At 42.2% G+C, this 24,271-nt stretch overlaps 2 protein-coding genes and 1 long non-coding RNA gene across 3 annotated transcripts in view; 2 read left to right on the forward strand and 1 right to left on the reverse strand.

Annotated features, from left to right (window-relative positions):
- Positions 1-19,158, forward strand: part of pyroxd2 (pyridine nucleotide-disulphide oxidoreductase domain 2) — a gene marked incomplete at its 5' end in the record, with an annotated part of 28,141 nt that extends 8,983 nt beyond the window's left edge. The window contains 14 exon segments of the mRNA XM_080869398.1: positions 13,261-13,334; positions 13,442-13,597; positions 13,754-13,907; positions 14,020-14,081; positions 14,159-14,256; positions 14,355-14,463; positions 14,467-14,496; positions 14,587-14,721; positions 14,801-14,873; positions 15,228-15,381; positions 16,019-16,170; positions 17,685-17,791; positions 18,168-18,288; positions 18,488-19,158. Coding sequence (XP_080725524.1) covers positions 13,261-13,334; positions 13,442-13,597; positions 13,754-13,907; positions 14,020-14,081; positions 14,159-14,256; positions 14,355-14,463; positions 14,467-14,496; positions 14,587-14,721; positions 14,801-14,873; positions 15,228-15,381; positions 16,019-16,170; positions 17,685-17,791; positions 18,168-18,288; positions 18,488-18,558 — 1,496 coding nt within the window. The 3' untranslated portion in view covers positions 18,559-19,158.
- Positions 19,159-20,269: 1,111 nt separating this feature from the next.
- LOC308388365 lies at positions 20,270-22,175 on the forward strand. The gene is made up of 2 exons (XR_013970085.1): positions 20,270-21,075; positions 21,911-22,175. It is a non-coding gene; the product is annotated as an uncharacterized lncRNA (long non-coding RNA).
- A 38-nt stretch (positions 22,176-22,213) lies between these two features.
- On the reverse strand, positions 22,214-23,979 carry LOC308388364 (uncharacterized protein). Its single transcript, XM_080869040.1, has 2 exons — positions 23,672-23,979; positions 22,214-22,781 (listed from the first exon to the last, which is right to left on the reverse strand). Exons 1-2 carry the CDS (start codon positions 23,929-23,931, stop codon positions 22,505-22,507), a joined length of 537 nt encoding a protein of 178 aa, XP_080725166.1. The 5' UTR covers positions 23,932-23,979; the 3' UTR covers positions 22,214-22,504.
- Between the last annotated feature and the right edge of the window lie 292 nt (positions 23,980-24,271).

The following is a 24,271-nucleotide window of genomic DNA, read 5'->3' on the forward strand; positions in this document are numbered from 1 at the left end:
ACCTTTTTCCAGTTTTGATGATATTCCTCCCCGTTCTTTATTTTTTTTTTGCAAGTACCCCTCTTCGGTGGCGAGAAACCGTTGGTGTGATCAAGCGGGTGCTGTAAAAACAAAAGCTCAGGACAGAACAGTCACCAGTCATGTACTTCATTCAAAATTAACAAATATCAAGCTTCATATTGATCCTCTGAGTGTAATGGTACATTTTAATTTGCACTTCTCAAAACTAAAAACAATATTTTCTTTATTTTACTCTTGTTCTTGTGCAGCACCACCCCTCAGCACATGCCCCTGTTATTTTATCTTACTTTTAAAATGTTGACTACTTCAAGAAAGCGCCCAAAAGACAGGGACCAGTGTTTATCATTACATATCTCCATTTTGAGTGTGGCTGTCTATCATTCCCCTCTTATTCATAGACCTCGGTGGAGGGTTTTTTGTTTGTTTTTTCTTTATTTCTCTAAAATTAATTCACTCTCTACATTGACCCACTATGGTTAATAATAACATGCTCAGTCATGAGTGGGATCAAACCTTTTCTTCACTTTAGCATTTAATATTCCCAACAATATAATGTGATACCTTAATTAAAACACAGCTACTAAAACACAATTTCCTTAATGCAAACATCAGTAGCTCAAAATTAGCAACCAAAGGGTTCAGTCTGCAGTTCACACTGCTGTGAAGCTACAGCTCTTTAGTCTCTGTCATTCTTCTGTTCTTGCAGACAAAACAAAGCAAAACAAAACATCCACCCTTCTTTTACAGGCTGGGTGAATTGTCTGTGGACATTTAATAATCCTAAAGTCGGCACCGTTTTTGTCTCAGTACCAAGTCAGTTAAAACTTTTAGTCGTCAGTCCGTCACAGTCCAGTCACATGCATACATTCACACACATTCATACCAGATATTGCTGATAATGGAGTCTCACGCGCAACCTATTCGAGGCTCCATCACCAGCAAGATGACGTCATCATTTTAAAGGAAACAGCTCCTTGTTTGTTTTTCCTTCTTTGGACTGGATTGACTCGCTGCAATCCTTTTAGGCTTCAGGATCAGTGTCCCATATAAGTGAATTTTCTCCCAAGCTCATTATAATCATGGAGAAAAATACTTCGCGACTGTTTTCAGTAAGAATATTTTATAACACTTTAAAATTCACTCTCTCAGGCCTGGATTAAGGAGCCGATTTGTTAAATCAGGAGCTCACAAAATACCAAAATATCACCACCGGTGGATCACACCTCTCAGATGTTCTTATCTCAGTGCACTGTAACGAAAGCAAACACAGACGTAACCAATTAAACACTCATATAATAACAGATACTGGGGCCCATTACAAACATGCCCAAGCATAAAATCATCCTTTTCTCTCTCAGAGAAAGAAAACAATCCAAACCTCACTGATAGAATCAACCTAGTATCAAACAAAACCCAAAGATCAACCAAAACTCCTTTTTGCACCAACAAAACATGTTGGATTTACTTGACTCAATAGTGGACACTAGTTACACACCAACTCTTTACTTTGGCAAAAACGTAAACAACTAAGTTGAATCAACACAACCTTTTCATAATCTCTTCGAAATAAAACTCACACCATTCATTCATCATTTTCGCTCTGTACCACTGCTCCTTGTTAGACTGTGTGAAGCACAGTAAACAATTCAGTGGAGGCTTTGAGCCATAAACAGACATCACGCACAGACATTGTTTTCATTATCAAAGTGCTTCAGACCATGTCCTCTAAATCTACACAAATGCCCTCTGCGTGGCATGAAATACATTTAAGCAATAAATAATCAATCAGTTCTTGCTGTTGTAACCAACTCCGTATTTGGATGTTTGTGTGCAGCATTTGTTAGTAAAGCATTCTTCATTGCATCAGCGTGTGTGTGTGTGGATCACTTCTCAGTTCATTGAATCAACATTTTAATTTGTGTGTGTGTGTGTGTCATTTCTCCCTCAATCAACGAGTGCATATGTTCATATGTATGTTTCTTTTCACTCTGAGTCGGTGCATGTAGATGTGTGTGTTTGTGTGGGTGTTTGTGTTCATCACTTTCCTGTTGTAGTGTTCTGGGTAAACCACGGCCTGAAGCGTGCCCTGGGTCCTGCCCTCCTCATTTTCAGTCTGTTTGCATCCATTGGTGCTGCTGCTCAGAGTTCTGTCCATACTGGTCCTGGCCCCAATTGAGGCAGTCCTTTTCTCCAGTGTCCAGCATCTTCTCCTTATTTCGCTCCTCCTTAACTTGACCCTTTTGCTTCGGTCTTCCTTCAGGGTTTTGATACGCAGCTCAATTGTCTGGATGTCCGTTTGTTGCTTGCAGAAGTGCGACTGCTGTCCGTTTGTTTGCAGGTGGAACGGCTGACATCCAGAAGGTGTATAGGAGAGTCTGCAGCTTCCACCTCCCCAGTGGAAGACCTCAATCTTTGTTCTGTTAGTTTAACACAGGCCTCAAGGCTCTCTGGGATCCCTGCTTGCACTTTCAAGCCCACGGCTCAGGTCGTAGTCGTGGTCCCATTCCAGGGGAATGGAGTCCATGGTTGTTTGGGTGTCTCGGCCCGAGCGTTCAGTCCGGAGCTGGGCAGCCCAGGACGCTGAACGATCGGAGGACGGCAGAGGCGACAGGAAGCCATCCCCCTAACGTTTGCTCCATAGCAGACCGGACAAATCACACTGCTCATCTAGCTCCAGGATGCTCCGGCCTGATTTCAAGTCCGGTGTCTTGGACTCCAAGCCTGATGGGTTCGATTTTCAGCTAGCTCCTCCTGGGCCATGCTCAGTTTCTGCTCTGATGCCTCGAGGTCTTATTGAGGGCAGAAACCTCAGAGTCTTTTCCGTAGAAATCAGATTAAAGTCCATTGATGTTTTCCTTGCTTTGCTCCACGGCCTTTTGCGGCTCTGCTGTTCGGCTCTTCTCAGAGGTCAGCTCCTGGCCGAGCCCCGACACCTGTGCCTTCAGCTTATTTTCTCCTGGTGTTTTGTCCATTCTGAGGTGCCTCCTGACCTCAGTTACTCCTCCTGTCTCTGGCACGCCCTTTCTGCTGCCCGATGGTCATTGTTGGTCCGTCACTGTCCTGCACAGTTTTAATGCAGAGTGGTTAAGGTCAGCATGGTTTTGCTCGGCCTCACTTTTCATCTGGGCTTAATGGGCGTCTCGTCACAGCTCTGTCAGCTGAAGCTGTCTTTTTCCATATGGCAAGAGTGTGAAGAGTGTGTGAGAGGGGTGTGTCCGATCAGGCACAATGCTGGTGACTTTGCGAGTGCCTCGTTTTCCAAATCCAGATGTTTATTTGTCACGTACACAGCAACAGAGAGAACAGTCTGTTGTTGGGATGGCTGAGGTCTTTCACGATCTTCCTGGTCTTGGTCCAGCACCGCCTGCTGTAGATTGAGTGCAGGTCAGGGTGCTCGGAGCGGATGGTGCGCTCAGCTGATTGCACAACCCTCTGTAGAGCTTGTCTGTCCGGCATGGTGCTGTTCCCGAACCAGACAGTGATATAGCTGCTCAGGATGCTCTCAATAATTCCTTTATATAAGGTGGTCAGAATCGGTGGTGGGAGCCGGGCCTTTCTCAGTCTTCTCAGAAAGAAAAGACGCTGACGGAAATCTCCCCGTGTAGTGAAACGGGCCTTGGATTTAACTCTCTCCGTCTCTGCTGCCTGAGATCGTTTTCCTGCAGCACTGTTGACAGTTTCAAGTTGTTGTGGGTCCAGCTGCTTTAGCATTTGGTCAGAGTCACATCGAAGATGGTAAAGGAGAGAGCAACGATGGTAGAGGGGAGAGCAGGAGTCCAGGGTCAGCCTCGGCTTTTCCGGGCCGACAAAGCAGCCTGTAATCAAGCATAAAGAGAAAAAACAAAACAAAACAAAAACAAAAACAAACGAACAGGAAAATCATGTTGTATTGGCTGTGTTACTCAGAGAGGGGAAAAACAACGGGACCAGGCCCTGTGTCAGCCTTCTCTCCCCCTTTTTTTGTTTTTTCTCACCATATAATCCTCTCATAACCCACCAAGCTGACAGGACAACACAGGTACATGTTAAAATTCTTAAGATCATGTTTAAAGCACAAAAATGGAATTTTCTTTCATTCAGTAATCACTTGTATTAATCAATCAGAAGAAAACATGTCACAATTTGACTTTTATTAACCACTAAATTTGTCGTGTTATCACTGGTTGTGATTTTTTTTTTTTTTTTTTTTTGAAGTTAAGTTGTTGTCCTGCAACCCAGAGGGTTTATTTGTTAGTAGTGGATAAACTTTATTGTGTAACGGCGGGTGTATGTTAAGCTTCACTGCTTTAAAGTTGCTGGAAAATCTTCACATGTTCATGGGTGTAAGCTGTTTCTTCATTGCGTGTATGTGCGTTTGTACATGGGCTAATTTAACGTTTTTTCTCAAACGAGGCATTTCTCTAGCACGTGCCTCTCTCTCACATTTCTCTGCTTGTGTGTGTTTTTATTTCACCTTTTTGTTGTGATGCTCCAGGCGCCTTCCCAACCTCCACAAGTCTGTTGGCCGCAATTTTATGTGTTAAAACTTCTCTTAATTTCTCCTTTAATTCTCTACTAGCTGCTGTCTTTTCCACAGCTGCTGATTTTTGCTGAGTTTGGTTTCCATTACTATAATTTTGCTTCGGCCGCCGTGCTTGTGGGGGCAGTTGGTCCAGCCCCATAGCCACCTGTATCAACACACTGAGAGATTTATTTAATATCATTTTCATCACTGTTAAATAGACTAGCAGGCAAGACGCCCACCTTTGCACTGCAGACTACATGCCAGTCTCCCAACACACTCCTCTCTGAGTTTCAGCTTTAAAACCCAACCTCATTCACACCCTAGTCATTCAAAACCTTATTTGTAGTATCATAATCAGCAAAATCAGCGTTTTAATTACAGGCATGTATCATTGTTTGCAAATCAAAATTATAAAACTCAAAAACACGCTAAACAGCAACAAAAGTCCTCTGTGCGTGTCACCGCTCATTTGCATGTTCACACACCGTCTAAAAATAGCTCGCAGCGCTGCAGCTGCACGTCACACAGAGTCTCACACCAAGCTCAGGCAAAACTCTATTATTTTATATTACAAAAGACGTCTTGTATTTACAATCACTGACAGGCCTGACAGATTCAGCACCTAACAAATTTCGACAAATTTAAAATAACGGGTCTCACCGAAGAAAGTCCAACTTTTTTGTAGTCAATCAAACAGTATCTGTTACTTCTGGGAACAGTTTCTGACCTAACTTCTAAAGAGTGCCTATACAATTTCGACAAATTTAAAATAACGGGTCTCACCGAAGAAAGTCTCACTTTTTTGTAATCAATCAAACAGTATCTGTTACTTCTGGGAACAGTTTCTGACCTAACTTCTTGTTACAGGAAAAATGATTCTATGTTTCTTTACCTTCTTTTAAATGTTCTATGATGCCTTTTGTCTGCCCTCTGCCTATGGTTAGATTAGTTTAGAATTATCTTTTTAGACTTTCCCAGCAAACACATCTTGTTTCTGGGACATATTGTTTTAGATTGTTTTATCTTCCCTAGCTCTCTGCTGACGAGACTAGCACCATATATGGAGTTGTTTTATTTTATCTGTTTATTATTTGTTATCCTGTTCTCACTGTCTCTGTGCTCTGTGCCTATAAAAATTACCAAGCCACTGTGCATGGTGTGAGTTGTTCTTAGCAGCTCACCCGTGTACACGTTTGATAAAGAAAGTAACTTTGTCTCATTGTGTCTTTATTTCTCCTGGGTTTTTTACAGAGTTTTCCCCCAACATTTCTTGGTCCTTCGGAGCCGGAGCGCCTCCATCGTGTCCCATCTCCGTGACCAGTCCACGTTGCTCGTCTGTCGACAGCCCACACACTAGGTGTGTGGTCAAAGACCAAGGGCGTTAAATTCGAGTCTTGGCCAACGTTCTTAGAAAGCGACCCACGGTGGTGGGGCCCGATCGAGGTGGACCAGACCCGGCGACACTGACCAGGTAGATACAGACACACTGACACAATCTTGCGTAAAATCGTATTTTAAATTCAGGGAATTTAAAATAGCGAAAGTAGCTCGTCGCGACTGGAAGCTCCCCACTTCTGTGGGTTTAAAGTAGCTCGTCGGCTGGTAGCTTGAAGCTCGTCGACTGGAAGCTCCCCACTCTTGTGGGTTAGGTTTGGAGCTCTGAGTAGCTCCCCCAGCTGGGTCAAGGGAATAAGTAGCTCGTCTACAGAAAGACTGGCAGCTCCCCTTATTATAAGGGTTCCGATCGCGCGAATAAGTGTGAATGTGAATGTATGTGTGTATTGTTGTAACTAACGGAGCAAGCTGACTTTTCACGGTCCAATAAGAGACTGAGCCGCTCCTACTGTGTTTTTTCTTTTACTGCTGTTCACTGACGTGCTGGTGAGTTGAGAGAACGGTCGAGTTCCGTCTCGTAAAGTTCACACCGCTTTTGGAAATAGTCCGAAAGTAGAAGGGCGTGTGAGCAACCACTCTCGTCTCTAATACCAGCGAAGGTGATAGCAGCTGTATTGTGTATATATTACTTAAACAAAAATAAGTAAATACATAAATAAGATGGGTAATCAAGCAAGTGAAATTAAAACTCACTCCTGACGAGCAGTGGTGAGAAAAGAAAAGTCCAGACGCCGGACAAAAACAGTGTCTGTAAACTGAGAGATTTAAGAAAACAAAATATAAACAGTCAGAAGAATAGAACTCAACTGCCAGTTTAGTAAAACCAGAAGACGAGACACTGTGCAGTGCCCACAACCCTTTTAGAAAGCCATCACTCATTCCTGCAGCCGCATCTGCAGCACCACCCATATCAGGAAGAACTTAATAATCCCTTATTAAGTGAAAACTAGAGATCACAGTAGTTTGAAGTAGTTTAAAAGGGTTGAAAACAGACCCCACTGAGTAGATATAAATATAAAAAGTACGAAATAAAGATGAAGGGAAAATTACAGTAGAAATTATCTTTAGAGTATTTGAAATTAATAATAGCAAGGATAACAACCTGTAAAGTGATATTAACAATGAAACACAGTTGGCATGATGACCATGCCCAGCATGTATAAAATGAATATAAAGCAAATAATTCACACGAAAATATTTTAATAACATAAATAAGGTACATTAAGACTGTGTCACTGTTCAGCCAAGGACAGTGTGTGAAAAGGTAACTGTCTCCACCTTGGGAAAAGGATGATTCTGCAGGTCATCTGAAGCCCTTGATGGATACAAAATAAAATATAAATAATATATTATAATAGAACTGCCTGGTCCGCCATGCAACAGAGAGAACAAATGTGACCGCAGATTGGATGAATTCTAAATTATCTGTTTGCTGAATAAGATGATCCTAACTAACAAATTGGCTCAGGAGTAGTATAGTGGTACACACTGATAAAATATTATAATATGCTATTGCTGTTATATAAGACAAAGAGGATAATATTAACAATGACATAATATTAATATGAAGAGGCACCTTAATCGGTTATGATGTGAGGTGGATAATTGTTAAGCAGTAGTCTACATCAAGCTTAAGGTTTGCTGAAACTCAGTGTAATGACATGTGAGATGAAGACAATACAGAGAATAACTAAACTAATGAAGTGCATAGAGGCACTTGACCAGCTTGAAACTTATCATTCTAGAATGACACATTGCTGAGATATAGAGCACACCTATAATAACAACCAATAAGCAAAACCCTGTAGACAACAGCTAAAACTACAGGATTGAGAAGCTGAATTAAATATGTAGACACTGCTAAGCTGATGAGCATGTTCCACATTTTCTTTTCTTTTTATTTATTTGTTTCTTTTAGAGCAGAAGCTGCTATTCTGCCCAAAGAAAGACTCTAGGTCTGACCAACCGTTTCAGTCATGGGCAAAAAGATGTCAGTCAATAAAATTCTAAAAGATAATTTATTGACGAAAAATATATCAAGAGATAAAAGATAAAACAGTCCAGTGTCCCACTTATGAATTGTATAAAAACACACAGTCCCAAGGCCAGAGCCAGCTATGCCACACGGCCAAGTTGCACCCCACATGTTGCCTTTAACAGGGTTAGAAGTTGTCCTTGGAGACCCACCACCCTGCAAGCATATAGTCAGTGGTCACTCAAGCCTCTGGAACTCTGCTGCCTTTAGGCTGTGGCATATAATAGGCCCTGGACTGCACAGAGAGACAAAACAACACAGCAGTGTTTGTAGTGTGGGCTAGATGTAGACCAGTGTATCAGTGCAATCAAGTACACCTGCCTCTAATTAGTCCAACCCCATTCCAGCCATTGGCTCACCAAAAATGTGACAACCACAAAACCACTCCCAACCCAGTGCAACTTCACACAATAATATGGAGCTGAATTAACACAGGCACATTAGTCTACCATGTTACAAGCTGCATGCTATTACAAGCCAACATATGCAGACTTCTGCCTTGTACGGGTGGCAGCATTTTTCTTTTTCTTTTGTGTCCTGACACGTTTATGTTTTTTGTTTTTGTTTGATTATTTTGTTGGTTTTGGAAACGAATTTAAACGAACTTGTGACCATACTTGAGAATCACAGTGACACATAGTGATTAGGCATATGATTGAAAAATGCCTAGGTTTAGAGCTGTGAGCTATGAGCTGTGAGCAATGCAAAGTTAAATATATATATATTTGTATAAATGGGAAACAACCCTAACTTGAAAGTTTGAAATGTGTGAGATCCATGACTTGTTTGAAGAACTAGAAATTATCTAAAAATGCCTTAAGTGAAAATGTAGAGTTGCATCTATTCTCCCAAACAAAAAAAAAAAAAAGAAAAAAAAAAAAAGGAGAAGAAGCATTCTGTAACTTAGAAATAAGGCTGACGTGTTGACAACAGACTAAAACACTAATTCGCAGGTGGCTATCAGGAACAGAGAGGCGAGCAAAGTCACAAACACCAAGGCTGCAGACAGCCACGCAGCAACAGCAGATAACATAGAGACAACGCCTGCTAGAACCGTTTTGAAACCTCAGCAAAACAATTTGTCAGAACGTGCATGACGTGTCAAAAATATAATGCTCAGGGAAACCTGAGACCACACAATCCATATGGACTTTATTGAGCTAAATGAATGCCAAGGGTAAAAATACACCCTAGTGGTTATAGATGTATTCTCAAAGTGGCCAGAAATCTACCCAGTGAAAAAGGCAGATACAATTTCAGTAGCAAAATGTATGTCTAAGTTGTAGGAAAATAAAGAGATGATTGTAAATGACGAAGAATGTAATGATGTCTATCAAGTGTCTTGCAGATCACAGCCCGGTGACTGGGTTCTGATCAAAGTGCTCCAAAGGAAAAACTGGAGCTTGCAAAATTGCGGAACGACCATCCTGGATCCATCAGAGTCACTGCAGGCGAGTCAGTGAAGCCATCTAAACACAGCTGACGGCAGGCTTGCCCACTTGTTGTGATCTCGCCCGGTGGAGGGGTCAGCTTTCCTGGCCGGGGGGTCTACTCGCGACAGGAGGGTGTGTCCCGTCGTCATGAGGTGGTGGCTCTTAATAACTGCAGCGGCCCTGACCATGGCCGGGCTCCTCATCTTTGCTTCCGTGAGGGACAATAAGTCACGCTATATGAAGAAAAGGCAGACACTGTATGACAAAGGAAAGTACACCAAGTTTCCCCATGGCTATGCCACTAATTTCTGGTGGCAGTTTATGAACACTACAGCTTACTTGAATAATAAAACTGACTGCTATGCAAATACATATACACTTTCTGCCCACCAAGGAACGAGAGGAAGTGTATGGACTGTTCACTCAACGAAACCTGTGCCAGTAACGCGACACTGATGAGCCTCAACTGTCGCTCCAACTACAGCTACCGAATGATACTACAAACAAAGACTCATTACCAGACAGGATGTGCACGGACGGCACCAAGCAGTAAAGGAACCAGAGTTTCGCATCTGAGGAGGAGTGAAATTCTTACAGAGCTTGATCCCCGGCATTGGAGTTGCCGAGGTGCGGGATCACGTGGAAATCAACCGATATGCTCTGCTACGGCACATCAACTTGACTAAGGCCCTGGGAACGGCCTTAGCAGGAGAACAGAAGGCCATCAGAACGATGGTGCTGCAGAACAGACTGACACTAGACCTGCTAACAGCATCACAAGGAGGAGTTTGCAAGCTGATCGGGGAGACATATTGCACTTTTATCCCTGATGGATACGAAACTGGAGGAGACATTTATGAAGCTTTGCAGAATTTGTCCATTCTGCAAAAATATGTCACTGACCACACATCTGGAGCAGCTACACCGCCATGCCTAAGAGTAATGATTTCAAAGATGATAACAACTACAATGACTGCTTATGTTGCCGTGCCTAAAGAAGAACAGCATCCCGTTGCAATTCTGTTAGAGGAGAACTTGTAATAACTGCTAATGAATGACGTGGTGATTAAAAATGATTTCTGACTTCTAAATCCCTAACTCAATTTAACAGTATCCAAACAAGCACATGACACCGTTTAAAACGGTGAGGAGACTCGGTAACTCCTAGCTTATTTCAGGATGCCCTGTACCCCACAGATAAGCCAAACTGAACTAACCCTGTTCGCCGACAGGTCAAAGCCGCGCGTCCACGACTAGGAGGGGGCGTAACCCCCGGGCTATGTGCTTCTTAGCATCTTCCAGTGCCGTCCTATAACAATTTTCACCTAACCGATTTTGAGAAATTTTACCATAACAGGTCTCACCGAAGAAAGATAACTTTTTTACGACCAATTAAACAGTCTCTGTTACTTCTGGGAACAGTTTCTGACCTAATTTGTAAAACTATTAACCAGTCTCTGTTACTTCTGGGAACAGTTTCTGTCCTAATTTCCCTACCAAACTACCTGAGCCTTCAGCTCAATATCCAGGGACTCAAACCCAACATTCTCTGTTACTTCTGGGAACAGTTTCATATTTCTTCAACTTCATTAAATACTCTTAAGCAACTTTAACTGCATAACACACAGTGATTCTCATCAAAATCAAAACAGACACTCTACCAGTAATTTCAGTGAGTAGACTTTAATTTAGTCATATCCAATTTGGCACATTTTGGAAATAATTCAACAGGTAGTGCCTTACCTTTAGATAAGCCGGCTTTTGTCCACTCAAATCAGACCACTGGCTCATGCCTGTCCGTTCGACAACCTCGGACCGTCCAAACTTTTAAATTCCACCCCAATACCACAGGACGAGCCCCCAAAATGTTAAGGTTCAAAATATTGGGGATGGAGACAAGAGAAAAACCACAATAACAACACTGGTCCGGTCGGGTTGAGTCAAACGATGATTTAATGATCACACACGTGGGAGATGGACACTGATGCAGACAGCCTCAAAATCTCAAAATGGTGGAGCATTGCTCAAACTTTTATAGCCTCTGGTGCCTCCACCTTATCATACAAAGCCTAAACATTCACATGCTTTCTCTCACACAGCGCCTAAGCTACGACCTTGGCTCCCTGTTTATCTGCTCCTGCTGGAATGGGGCAGAAAACTCCAGCACACTCTGTTCTCTTCTACTCAGACAAATTAGATTTCTTATAACTCAGCAGTATAATGCATCATAAAACAATATCATTCATTCACAACAAGTCAGCAGTTTAATGTAATGCAAATCAGTTTAACTAATGCAATAGTTATCAGCTTCTTCTAATTCAGGAGAATAATGCAAACTAAAACTACATATTAATTCACAATCTTTAATTAGGGGTATAACATGGCATAAAATAATATTATAATCTAACACTTCCCACTCAATTTGCTATCTCCAAACGAAGGAAGTCCCAGCTACCACCAGTACCCCCACTCAGGCAGGAGATCAGGGCAGGCCACTGAAGGGCTAACCCACACAGCCTGTCAGTCAGTATGCCGGGAGGAAGAAGAGAATGGCCTGACAGCCTCCTCTGTTACCCCAGGTGGAGAAGCTGAATATTTCCCATTCACCTGCCATGTTCTGGAGTGTGTTGTAAGGGCTCTGCTACCCCATCGACCCCTCGCTGATATGCGTATGGAGCCCATACACCCAAGCTGCTGAGGAAGGAGACTTTGTTTCAGCAACAACAGGCTCTGTCTCCGTGTTGAACCTTACAAGCACACACTCTTGTTTGATAAAGCATGTTCCACTGCCCACTTGTTCAATTCCATCGACCTGAAGGACACATATTTTCACATTCCCATTTACCCTCCACAAAGGAGGTATCTAAGGTTTGCTCTTCGGGGTGTCTGTTACAAAGTGCTGCCTTTTGGTCTGTCACTGAGCCCCAAAGTGTTTGCTTGTTTCACAGAAGTGGCGATAGCACTGCTGAGACAGGGGGCCATTCATCTGGCAACATATTTAGATGACTGGCTCTTTCTGGCGTGGCTCACCTGGGCTTCATAATAAATAGCAAAAAGATTGTGTTGGCTCCAGTACAACATATAACATTCCCCAGTTTATCTCTGGACTCAATCAAAATGACAGTTTGTCTGTCAGAGGAGAGAGTGAACATGCTCAGAGCATGCCTCGTTCTTTTCCACCTGCACAAATAGTTCTCTTCTTTCAGGGCTTCTTTCAAACTGAACCCCATACTATGCATACTCTCTCTCTCTTCATATGTGTGTGTGTGTGTGTGTGTACAACAGCTTTATGTTATTTCTGTGTGTGTGTGTGTGTGTGTGTGTGTGTGTGTGTGTGTGTGTGTGTGTGTGTGTGTGTGTGTGTGTGTGTGTGGGGTGGGGGTGGGGGCAGAGGGAGTAGCCAAACAGGCTAGGACCGGCACTGCTTGTGGAGATATATTGCCATGATTGCTTGAAATAAAAGTAGATAACTATTGTCTGGCAATACGGGAGTCTCCATTTCCCATGGTGACACATCGAAACAAATGCTTGAAAAGAGAACGTTAGGTTACTTGCGTAACCCCAGTTCTCAGAGTAGCATGAGTGAGTCGTCTTACCAAGCAACCTTTCGTGCTGGGGCAAAGCAAGAAGAGGTGCTTATCTTAAATAATGACTATCTAATAGCGCAACCTATTTAAAGGTGGGAGGCTATGCCCGACGTGGTCGTTACAATCACCAGCCAATCAGGATTGGTAGAGATACAGAAGAGACATGCTTCATGCAGGGAGGTGCATCCCGTAGTGAGATATCGCACTCATGCTACTCTGGGAACCGTAGGTTATGCAAGTAACCTAAAATTTTACTCCTCTAAGAGAAATTACATTGGTTTGCAGGTTTCCGCTTCTCTAGGTGTTCCTACTTGCTCAGTTTGTTAAGACCGCACATATACAGAGACCTGGAGCTCAAGGTACACAAAACCAGAATCACAAAGAAAGATTCTAGATATCATGAGATAATATCAGTCCTTAGCCTTGCTGCAGTTCATCATTTTTCCCCCTTTTTCTACAAATTCAGAAACATGGGCTGAAGGTGTATATGAGAGACCCCCATGCCTTCACCCCCATGTTGGAGGAAGGGGTGAGAGGTGCTCCTCCACGTTCTCTCACTCTGGGCTCAGATCTGGCCACCAACCAGATGGAGATCGGCAAGTTCTCACAGAAGGATGCTAAGGTGATTTAGGTTTGAAAATAAACATAATAAGTAATTGTTCATTTAGGTTGATCCAAAAAAATGTTCTTTGCTTTGCTGGACCTTTATTTCTATGTGATACAATCCCACACACCTTTGCTTACCTACATCTTCACCTATTCCTCAACATACATACAGGCTTATCCTGAATTTGTTGCACACTTGGAGAGGCTAGCAGATGCTATGAACCCTCTCCTGGATGCTCCACCTGTAGATATTCCAGGTTTCACTTCTGGATCACTGAGACGGAGGGTGGCTGCAGCTAAAACACTGATGCCCATCTTCAGATGTGGTGGGTTGGTTTATTTATTTTTTAAACATTTTTTATTCTCCAAATTTAGCAAGTACTTAATTTGTACACTGCATTAATTTAGTCATTAATATTTCTGGCTCTTAATCCAAAGGTCTAAAACTGGGCAAAAACCTTCCAGACTTCTATGAAATCGTAACTGCTCCAATAATGAAGGTTGGTTAGCGATTAAACAAAGACGTTAGTTCCTCTTATTTTTAGATTGCATAGATAACGTGTATTTTGTGTGAAAGATTCTCACTCAGTGGTTTGATTCTGAGCCACTGAGAGCCACTCTGGCTACTGATGGTGTAATAGGAGCCATGACCAGTCCTAGTAATCCTGGCAGTGGGTGAGACACATTTTACAGCAGCCTATGACAACCAAACTCTCGTAATCTTAGATCTAGCTGGACAGAATTACAAGTGACTTGATGGTTTTGACTTGCAGGTATGTTCTCTTGCACCATGTGATGGGAGAGGTGGAGAAGGAAAAGGGTGCCTGGGGTTATGTAGAAGGAGGCATGGGAGGTGTGTCTCAGGCTATTGCTAGTGCTGCTTGATCTTATGGTGTTGACATCTTTACAGAAAAGGTAATCACCTTGATTTGATGTTGTTTATTTCATGGATTCATGGGAAATTATGTTCTAGCTTCCCTAACTTCTTGCATTTATCTTTGGCAGGATGTAAGCCAGATCCTGGTTGGTTCAGATGGTGATGCTAAGGGTGTGGTGCTAAAGGACGGCACAGAAATCCACAGTAAAGTTGTTTTATCAAATGCTACCCCATATATTACCTTCAAAAACCTGACACCACAGGTAACTCAGAAAACTGAACACCATTTCTAAGCAAAGCTCTGAACAAAGTCCCTTATTCTGACCTCTTGTATCACTACAGTCTGCTCTTTCTTCAGAATTCATCAAAGCAGTAGACCAGATCGACTACACTTCACCTGTTACCAAGATCAACGGTGAGTCTTTCATCAATCAGAACTTAAAGTTAAGACTGGCAATATAATATACTGAGGTAAAAACGTACATCTTTTAGTCATCTTTGGAAAAATGGTTTGTTTTGGTGGGTTTTGTATCAGATGTTTAATCCTATGAAGAAACTGGGTCTCAACAGTTATTCAGCTTCCAGTGTCTTCTGCACGCTCGACCAAAATTTGAAGTTTATTAAGAAAATGAAAGAAAATGAAGCACATACACTCATTCCATGTCATTTTACCTGTTGTGATCTCTTTTTTCTTTCTTTCTTTCTTTCTTTCTTTCTTTCTTTCTTTCTTTCTTTCTTTCTTTCTTTTTCTTTCTTTTTTTTTTAACAGTGGCAGTAGACAAGTTGCCAAACTTCTTAGCATCTCCCACACCAGGTGATAAACCTGGATCACACCATCAGTGCTCAATCCATCTGAACTGCGAAAGTGTGGATGTTTTGGAAACAGCATATAAGGAAGCAAAAAATGAACGACCCTCAGCAAGGTGAACATGTCTTCGCATAAGTGTTCTTTTAAAAATGTCAGATTTGTGCATGCCAAATCAAGCTGAAATGTCCCACTGAGGGAAGAATAGAATAGAATAGAATAGAATAAGCCTTTACAAAGGCTTACAAAGGATGTTCTGGGGAAGAAAAGAAAACTAGCTTTAGTTAATGTTCAAGCACAGATTTGTGCAGTGCACATGTACACTTCTTAGTGAACTGGAAAATACAGGGCAAAGTTTTAGGCGCTTGTTACTGAGATAAGGGATTAACTGTGTAGTTGCAAATGGTAGAACGTATTAAAGTGAGTAGTGTGAATGTTTAGCACTTCAACCTTAAAACCTTTGAGATTGTACAATAAAATATACTTTCTCATATAGTTTAATACAATTTTTTTAGGTTATGTATTTTCAACATATATTTTTCCAGGTTACTCACATAAGTAGTCCACGTGCAGTATCCTTATCTCACAGATAACACTTACTTACCCTTGAACTAGTTTACATCCCGCTAAGGATAAAAGAATTCACAGTCAGCACTTACTTGAACATTATCACCCAAATATATCTTTAGAAAATCTTTATCCAACATGTTTGTCAATCCATCATCTGGTTGCATCATGTTCCTCTGGTCTTGTAGGCCTATGGTGGAAATGACCATCCCCTCTGTGCTGGATCCTACTCTGGCTCCCCCTGGCTGCCATGTGGTGTCACTTTTTACCCAATTCACCCCCTATTATATAGAAGGCAGGGAGTGGACAGACCAGGACCGGGAGGCATTTGCAGACACTGGTTAGAAACACAAATGCTCCACTCTCTGGACTTCTTAATGTTTTGAGCGTGCCAAACATGTTTACTGCTGGTAGATTTAGTTCTAGCTTACTATGGCAGTATGTTTGTTTAGATTCACAGTCATCCAGTTCATAGTAGTCTTAAGATCTTAAAGGTGACTGGACTTCTTGAAGTTTTTTGAAGATGTTCCACCTCCCAGCCACATACAACATTTCCAAGCACCTTTTCACCATCTCAGCTGTGCTTGTGGGTAACACCGCATCATATCAAAAACTCTACTGACTTCAAAAGAAAAGGCCTTGAACGTACACTAGATCTACATGAAACCATAGTGTCCTTTGATGTGGTCTTGCTTTTTACTTATATACCTGCAACCAAGGCAGTGGCGACTGTGAGAAACTGATTACAGCAAGACAGCTCCTTACACAACAGAACCAGCCCTACCTCGATCAGATTTGTACACTGTTAGACTTCTACCTCAGCAGCATGTATGTTAAATGCAACTATTGTTTTGGTGTGGGGGGGTTGGGTACTGCCATGGACTTCCCATAGCCAACCTTTCCATGAAGGAAGTTAAAAGTAAAGCTCTTTGGCTCTTTCAAATTAATAGCACCTAACCTAGCCACAGTAGATATGTGGATGACACCTGGGTCAAAATCTAAGAAGTAGAAGCCTTCAGTATTCATGTGACCTCAGTGGATAGAAACATAAAGTTTACCAGGGAAAATACAAAGATTAATAGTTTGCTATTTCTGGCTGTGTGCATTTAGGAGGATGGAAGCCTCAAAATTGTAGTTTACTGAAAACACACACACACACCAGTAGCTACTCTTTGACTCCCACCACCTACTGAAATGTGAACTTGGGGTGATCAGGAACCTGCAACACCAGGCAGAAAGTGTTCCCTCTTATCTAGAAAGGGAAACAATGGAACACATGCAAGTAAAAAAAACTCCCAAAAAATGTGGTTACTCCAACTGGTCCTTCATCAAATCAGCAAAGATGCACGAAAATAAGGTGAGAAACCAACAAGGGAGAAACAGAATGAGGGAGAAATGGAACCACATTGTCATCACTTATGTAGCAGGTCTATCAGAGGAACTATCAAAGCATGATATTCCAGTGCACCTGAAACCTCTGGTTGTAGTGAGCCACACCTTTTGTCAAACCTTGGCTCATGTATGGGATAAAACCTGCTAGCATTTAAATACCTGAAGAAGCCTCCTGGATGAGACCTTAACCCTCTTTAAAAAACCTAAAGAAGTCCAGTTACCTTCTTTTCAAGCTCTAAAGCCTCACTGTAGCAGGCTTCAATGACACTGAAGGGAACTTTCTTAGACATTTTCTTACAGTTTAAATGGAACAATGAGTCAAGTTTACAAATTGACTGGTGAATCTTAGGAATATATTTTCTCCAAAATTATTAAAATATTCAAATGAATTGGACTCTTTAAATGTCGTGTATGTTGATTAATGTGTTTGAGTGAAAAGCATGTCTGCTTCTGTCTCCTCAGTGTTTGACTGGGTAGAGCAATACGCCCCTGGGTTTAAAAAGTCCGTGGTGGGCAGGGACATCCTGGCCCCTCCTGACCTGGAGAGGATCTTTGGGCTCACTGGAGGGGTAGATACTATGCACTGTGGATGCTGTAGCACTGAGCAACACTTTGAATGTTGACACGCCACTTATTTGTTTGACACAGTCAGCTGTTCACTGGATGAGGAAGTCATTTGCATTATTTTCAGTGTTCAGTCACTAACTGCCTACTTTGGGACGTGGCTGTTGTATAAGCAGTTAATGGTGACAGGCAGCTTTATTACAGCATGAGCCAGAATCAAAGTTCACACACTGTGTGACACTTAATCGCTTAACTGCATTTGCTTCTGCCTCCTTTGTATGAAGAAAACAGTAAATAACCACAAGGGAGGCTATTTTTCTACTTATAGCCCTGGAAGGAAAAACAAAAGGGGAATTTAAACTTTTGGTCTTGTTTTTACAGAATATCTTCCATGGATCAATGTCACTGGACCAGCTCTACTTAACACGACCCTTGCCCTCTCTCGCAGACTACCGCTCACCAATTAAAGGGCTCTATCTGTGTGGCAGTGGCTGTCATCCAGGTTTGCTTTTAATGCTCAGCTGAACGCAGAATTGCAAATAAGGCTGTTTATTATGTTGTACAGTAATAATACAATGTTAGCTGGTCTTAGAGAGCACACTTAATGAACCTTTGATCTTAAGATGTGCCCATGCCTTCACTGCTGATGATAAATGACGGCCAGGATGGCTAATTTTTCCATGTCGATATGTCATTTTTAGGTGGGGGTGTGATGGGTTCCCCTGGCTGGAATGCAGCCCTTACCGTCATCGCTGACTTGAAACGTCGCTGAGGGCATTATCAGATAACATTATCAATGTGTGGTCCGCTTATCTATGCACTACATTTCTTTAGAGTGAATGTGACTAGCTTGAAAAAATCAATGTCATATTACAACAAAAACCAGCCACTTGTTAGATTAACTTATGATTAGATCATTATGATTTAATAGTTAAATGACTGACGTAATAATACAAATGACATGGGATTAAAAATGACAAGTAGAGCGCAATAAAACAGGTCTGGACAGGAAGGCCACGTGAAAGGTTTACCAGTGGAAAAACACAAAATCAACACCAACCTGTGAGCCACCGGAAAATTACTGATGCCACCAAAGCAAACTGAATGCAAACGTATTATTAGAAAAACTAATTCTTGTTTTAATTAAATTAACAAAAACTGTGAAGTGATGATAGTCATGCACAAAGGAACATTTTACTACTCTATTTGAATACTTTTAAATAAACTGAAGCCATGTCTAATTTCCTTTAAACCATGTATGATTGTTTGTTTCTTATGTTGCATTTATTTCACTTGGGGCTGATGTCACAGCTTAGAGTGTCATGATACTAAAACATAGGTGTTTTCCAAAAGAAATAGCTTGAAGCAATTGTATTTTACCCACATTATAATATACAATTCTGTTTTAATAATTTTCTGTTGTGAGACATGCCCTGTCCTGTCCTGAAATTAATGGTGGATAACTCACAAAATGTGACCTAATCGGTTTTAAATTCAATCTTTTACTATGTATCTTTTGTTGGTTATTAAAATCATTTTAACAGCTTAGAAATATCTTAAAACCTTATTAATGCAAATTAAAGTTGATTTTTCTTTTCCACACCCTGAAAGGATATTCTTGGGGGATACAGGAAATACAGGATACAGGAAAAGAAGGCCGTCGCTTCCCTGAGCAAAGACCACAACATCACTGTTTTACCAGCTGATAAGGGGAGATGCACCGTGGTCCTAAACACTACAGATTACCATACAAAGATCACTACTCTCCTCAGTGACAACAATACCTACGAAGCCTTAAAGCGAGACCCCACAAGCAGCTACAAAAAGAAAGTTATAGCTTGCCTTCAAGACTTTGAAAAGGACAAAATTATTGACCGCCTTACATATCACCGCCTTTACCCAGGGGATGCCATACCCTGCATCTATGGACTTCCTAAAATCCACAAGGAAGCTGTCCCACTCAGACCCATAGTCAGTAGCATAAACTCAGCCACTTATAACATTGCTAAACACCTTGCTACCATCCTTGCTCCTCTCGTGGGGAACACCCCACACCACATCAAGAACTCCACCGACTTCACCGACAAGGTCCAGAAACTTACCCTGGATCCAGATGAAACCATGGTGTCCTTTGATGTAGTCTCTCTCTTCACTTGCATACCCACCACGGAGGCCGTGGAGACTGTCAGAAAACGACTACAAGAAGACAGCTCCTTGGAGGACAGGACCAACTTCATACCCAATCAGATCTGCACACTGTTAGACCTCTGCCTCACCACTACATATTTCAAATACAACGAAGGCTTTTACAGACAAAAACATGGCTGTGCCATGGGCTCCCCCGTGTCACCTATTGTAGCCAACCTTTACATGGAGGAAGTGGAAAGGAAGGCTCTTGGCTCTTTCAAAGGAAGAGTACCCAGCCACTGGTACAGATATATGGACGACACCTGGGTCAAAATCAAGACACAAGAAGTGGAATCCTTCACTGCGCACATTAACGCTGTGGATAAAAACATCAAGTTCACCAGGGAAGACACAAAGGACAACTGTTTGCCTTTCCTGGACTGCGCTGTGCACATTGAAGAGAACGGCAAACTCAACATCGAAGTTTACCGGAAGCCCACACACACGGACCAGTACCTCCTCTTTGACTCCCATCACCCTTTGGAACACAAACTTGGAGTAATTAGGACCCTACACCACCGGGCAGAACATGTTCCCTCTAAGCCTGAAGGAAAAAAGAAGGAACACACACATGTAAAGGAAGCACTCAAAACGTGCGGCTATCCTAAATGGGCGAACGCGATGGACGCGAATAGAGCGTCAGGTTTACATGTAAAGTCAATGGAAAGGCGCGATGACGCGCGATTGCGGGTCCCGCGAAAATTCGGAAGCAGATTTGCGTCGCGAAAACGCCAAAACGCGTGAAACGCGCGTCAGTGTAGCGCGTCTGGCGCGTTTGACTCGCGAATAAAACCACGCGCGTGAGTTTTTGTGTTGCATTTTGTGCATACGGGCGTTTCGCGTCTACCGCTCGAGTTGGAAAAATCTGAACTCCAGCGTCAAATCGCGCCGCGACAACCAATCAGGAGCCTGGTGACGTGGCTGTTACCTAGGTCAAAGGGGCAGATCCAGCCAAAGCCTTTCATACTTCAATGGAGGGGAAGGCTAATCAATGCGGTAGCAAACAACTCGGAGCTGTACAACACCAGCTGCTTTCAGTACCGAGACAGGAATAAAAAGGACCGAGCTTGGAGGAAGATATGTGAAGAGATCGGGCAACCTGGTAAGTTCATTCATTTCTCTTTTGAAAGTTTTCACTGACCCGGGGAAGCAGCACAAAAGCTAGCAAGCCACCGCTATTTTCCCACTGACGTACAAATACCGTTCTGCTTTTATGCATGTTATCATTTAGGAATATATTTTATTGTTTATTAATAAACAGCACACAGTGGTCCCGCTGTTCATCCGTCACTGCTTTGCTTTTTCGCTGATTTTTTATTGCACAGTACAGCATTGCATTCTGCAGCCTGATTGACAAATCTCCTGCGCTTGCCAAATTTATCACGTTTGGTTTTGATAACCATCGCGTCCAATAGAAAAAACAGCACAAAAACACCCATAACTATGAGCCTCATTCGGAAATAGACACCTGCACCGTGAGGGAAAAAGGCGCACGAAAGTGGCGGGCAGATGAAGACAAACCGCGGCATAATAATACTTTTACGTTTTGCAATCTACAAAGGTTTGCACTTTGAGAATCAATTGTGAGAACTGTGACCAGGGGCTAGTTATTCTGAGAACCCCTGCAATAAATGAGGGACCACTGTCTACTCTACGATTATTATATCCAACCTGTTAACATTTAATACTGTATTGATAGAACCAACTGATTCTGCAGCAGAGCATCCCCAGTCCCTGAGCTCCTGCTGCTGCACCCACAGATATGTACAGCAAGCACTGATACCTTTTTAGTCAGTGGGATTCCCTTGTGATCACCTTTACTAAATATCTACAACCAATCTGATTATATCCTGTTATTGTTTTTTTTTTTTTTCAATGTTGAAATTAAAATCTAGTAGCAGCCTTCTCATTTCTTTGTGTTTTGTGCTGTTTTACAGGCCCACAGAGGAGGACGGCTCCGAGGCAGATGAGGGACGGGTCCCAGGACGGTCCATCGGCGGTGGAGCTGGCCATCCTGGAGTCCCTGAAGAGGCCACACCAGTCTCCAATGGAGCATTTCCTCCTCAGCCTTGTTCCTGCTCTGGAGAGCAGCTGGTCCTTTTTATTCCTGTCTCTCTGTAAATTCTTATATTTTATATATTTATGTTTAATGTTTTTCTGTTTGAGACTTTTAATATTATTTCAAATAAATGTTTATAATGACTAATGTCTCAGTTTTACTACACAGCAAATGTTGGCACACGACTTGACACATGTAGAATTTATTTCATATTATACTAATGACAAAATATACTGATACAGTGGGATGCAGAAGTTTGGGCAACCTTGTTAATAGACATTATTTTCCTGTATAAATCGTTGGTTGTTACAATAAAAAATGTCAGTTAAATATCATACAGGAGACACACACAGTGATATTTGAGAAGTGAAAAGAAGTTTACTGGATTTACAGAAAGTGTGCAATAATTGTTTAAACAAAATCAAGCAGGTGCATCAATTTGGGCACCACAAAAAAGAAATGAAATGAATATTTAGTGTATATCAATGTGTGTGTCTCCTATATGATATATGGGGTGCCTTTGGATGTGCTTCCCATCCAGAGCTGCACAGCACAGAGGAAAGTTCCAGCGCTCCTGGAATCCCTCTGTGATGGAGCGCCAGTCTCCAGGTGAAGGCACAGCCATGAAGTCGTCCACTAGACAGTCCCAGATGGACGTCGCTGCCTTGGGGGTGATCTGGCTCACCGTGGACACACCGACTCTGAAACTGAACGCGATGGTCCTGAAGGAGTCCCCGGTGACAAGGAACCTGGACAAAATTGTTCAAAATCAGTATTATGTGTGCTGCAGTTACAAAATACATTATTCAAATTCCAAAATACTTTTGTGATGTCAGATTTAAATCACAAAACATGAATCTTACATAAAACCTTTTGTAATTATAAGGATAATTACAAAATGTATATTAGATAATATCTAAAACAGTTGTGTTTTGTTTTAACTTTAACATATCATAATTTGATTGGTAGCAACTTTCACAACTACAGTGAGCCAATCACTCACAATTCCTAAACATGTCAATCAGGTAGGAATGAAGTAAGACATTAATAGAAATAAAGAGTTGTGTGTTGACATGTAGCCCTTTCCTTGCTTAAATCATTAATATTTTTGAAAAATTAATCTGTGATAAGACATAGCTTATCAAGATAGAACCATGTAACTAGAGATGAACCAAACTGTTCACAGTTTTATCTAACTCTGTTTTAATAAAGGCTGTGACCCCTGCTATAGAGTCTGACAGCTGCAGGGATTATATACAAATATTCAACTATCCCAGAATTAAACCAGGTCTAAATAAAAAGGAGTGAGTATCACTACAAAGGTTAACTCAGTGGTCCTAATGCTACAGTTTGATATCAGCAAACACCGAGCGCATACATTGATGTGACACCACAGCCATGCTATCATGCAAACACTGATAACAGCATAAATCGAATTAAATCGGGACTTGATGAGACCTTCTGAGTATCACTAGAAATATTATAAAGAGTCGTCTCTGTACCACAGTTTGCTTTCAGTAAACACCGACAGCATTCACTGTTAGCATAGCACATCCATGTTAGCAGTGTATAACTGGATGGATTAGCATATTAGCACAGATATCAATAAAGGACTACCGTATTAAATAGTTTTACTAACCTCAGGCAGACGGACAGGCGCTCTGCAGGTGGGATTGAGCGTCTGTAGTTGGTGTCTAGGCGGGCAATGCTGGGACCGACGAGGGAAAGCAGGTCCTCAAACTGGCCGACGGTAATAGCGCTGGAATCGGCCGTCATCCAGGCGCAGCTCCTGGAGCAAGTGGTGAAACTCACCAAACTGCTCATGCCTCTGGAGGACCTGATGGACCCAGGTACGGCGAGGACGTCTTTTACGCTGCTGCTCTGCTCTCCACAGTACATAGAGAAGGGAGACTCTCTCTTCAAGCGCTAGCTCGATAGCTGCCATCTTGCAAAAATACTGGTCTGGCACAACTCCCTCCCACATTCCTCCCACATTTCCGGTTCACGCGCGTCGATGGATTTTTCTTGGACACGCGTTGAGACGCGAATGTACACGCGTCAAATTAGGGGCGTTTTATTCGCGTCCATCGCGTTCGGTGTGAACACACCGTTAAAGTCAGCAAAGAGGCACAGAAAAGAAGACCAGACACCAGCGAGGGAGGACAGACGCAACAACATTGTCATCCCTTATGTAGCCGGTGTATCAGAGAAACTCAGGAGAGTTTTCTCCAAGCACGAC

The sequence above is a fragment of the Rhamphochromis sp. 'chilingali' genome (assembly GCF_963969265.1).
Source record: "Rhamphochromis sp. 'chilingali' genome assembly, chromosome: 20".
Lineage (NCBI taxonomy): Eukaryota > Metazoa > Chordata > Actinopteri > Cichliformes > Cichlidae > Rhamphochromis > Rhamphochromis sp. 'chilingali'.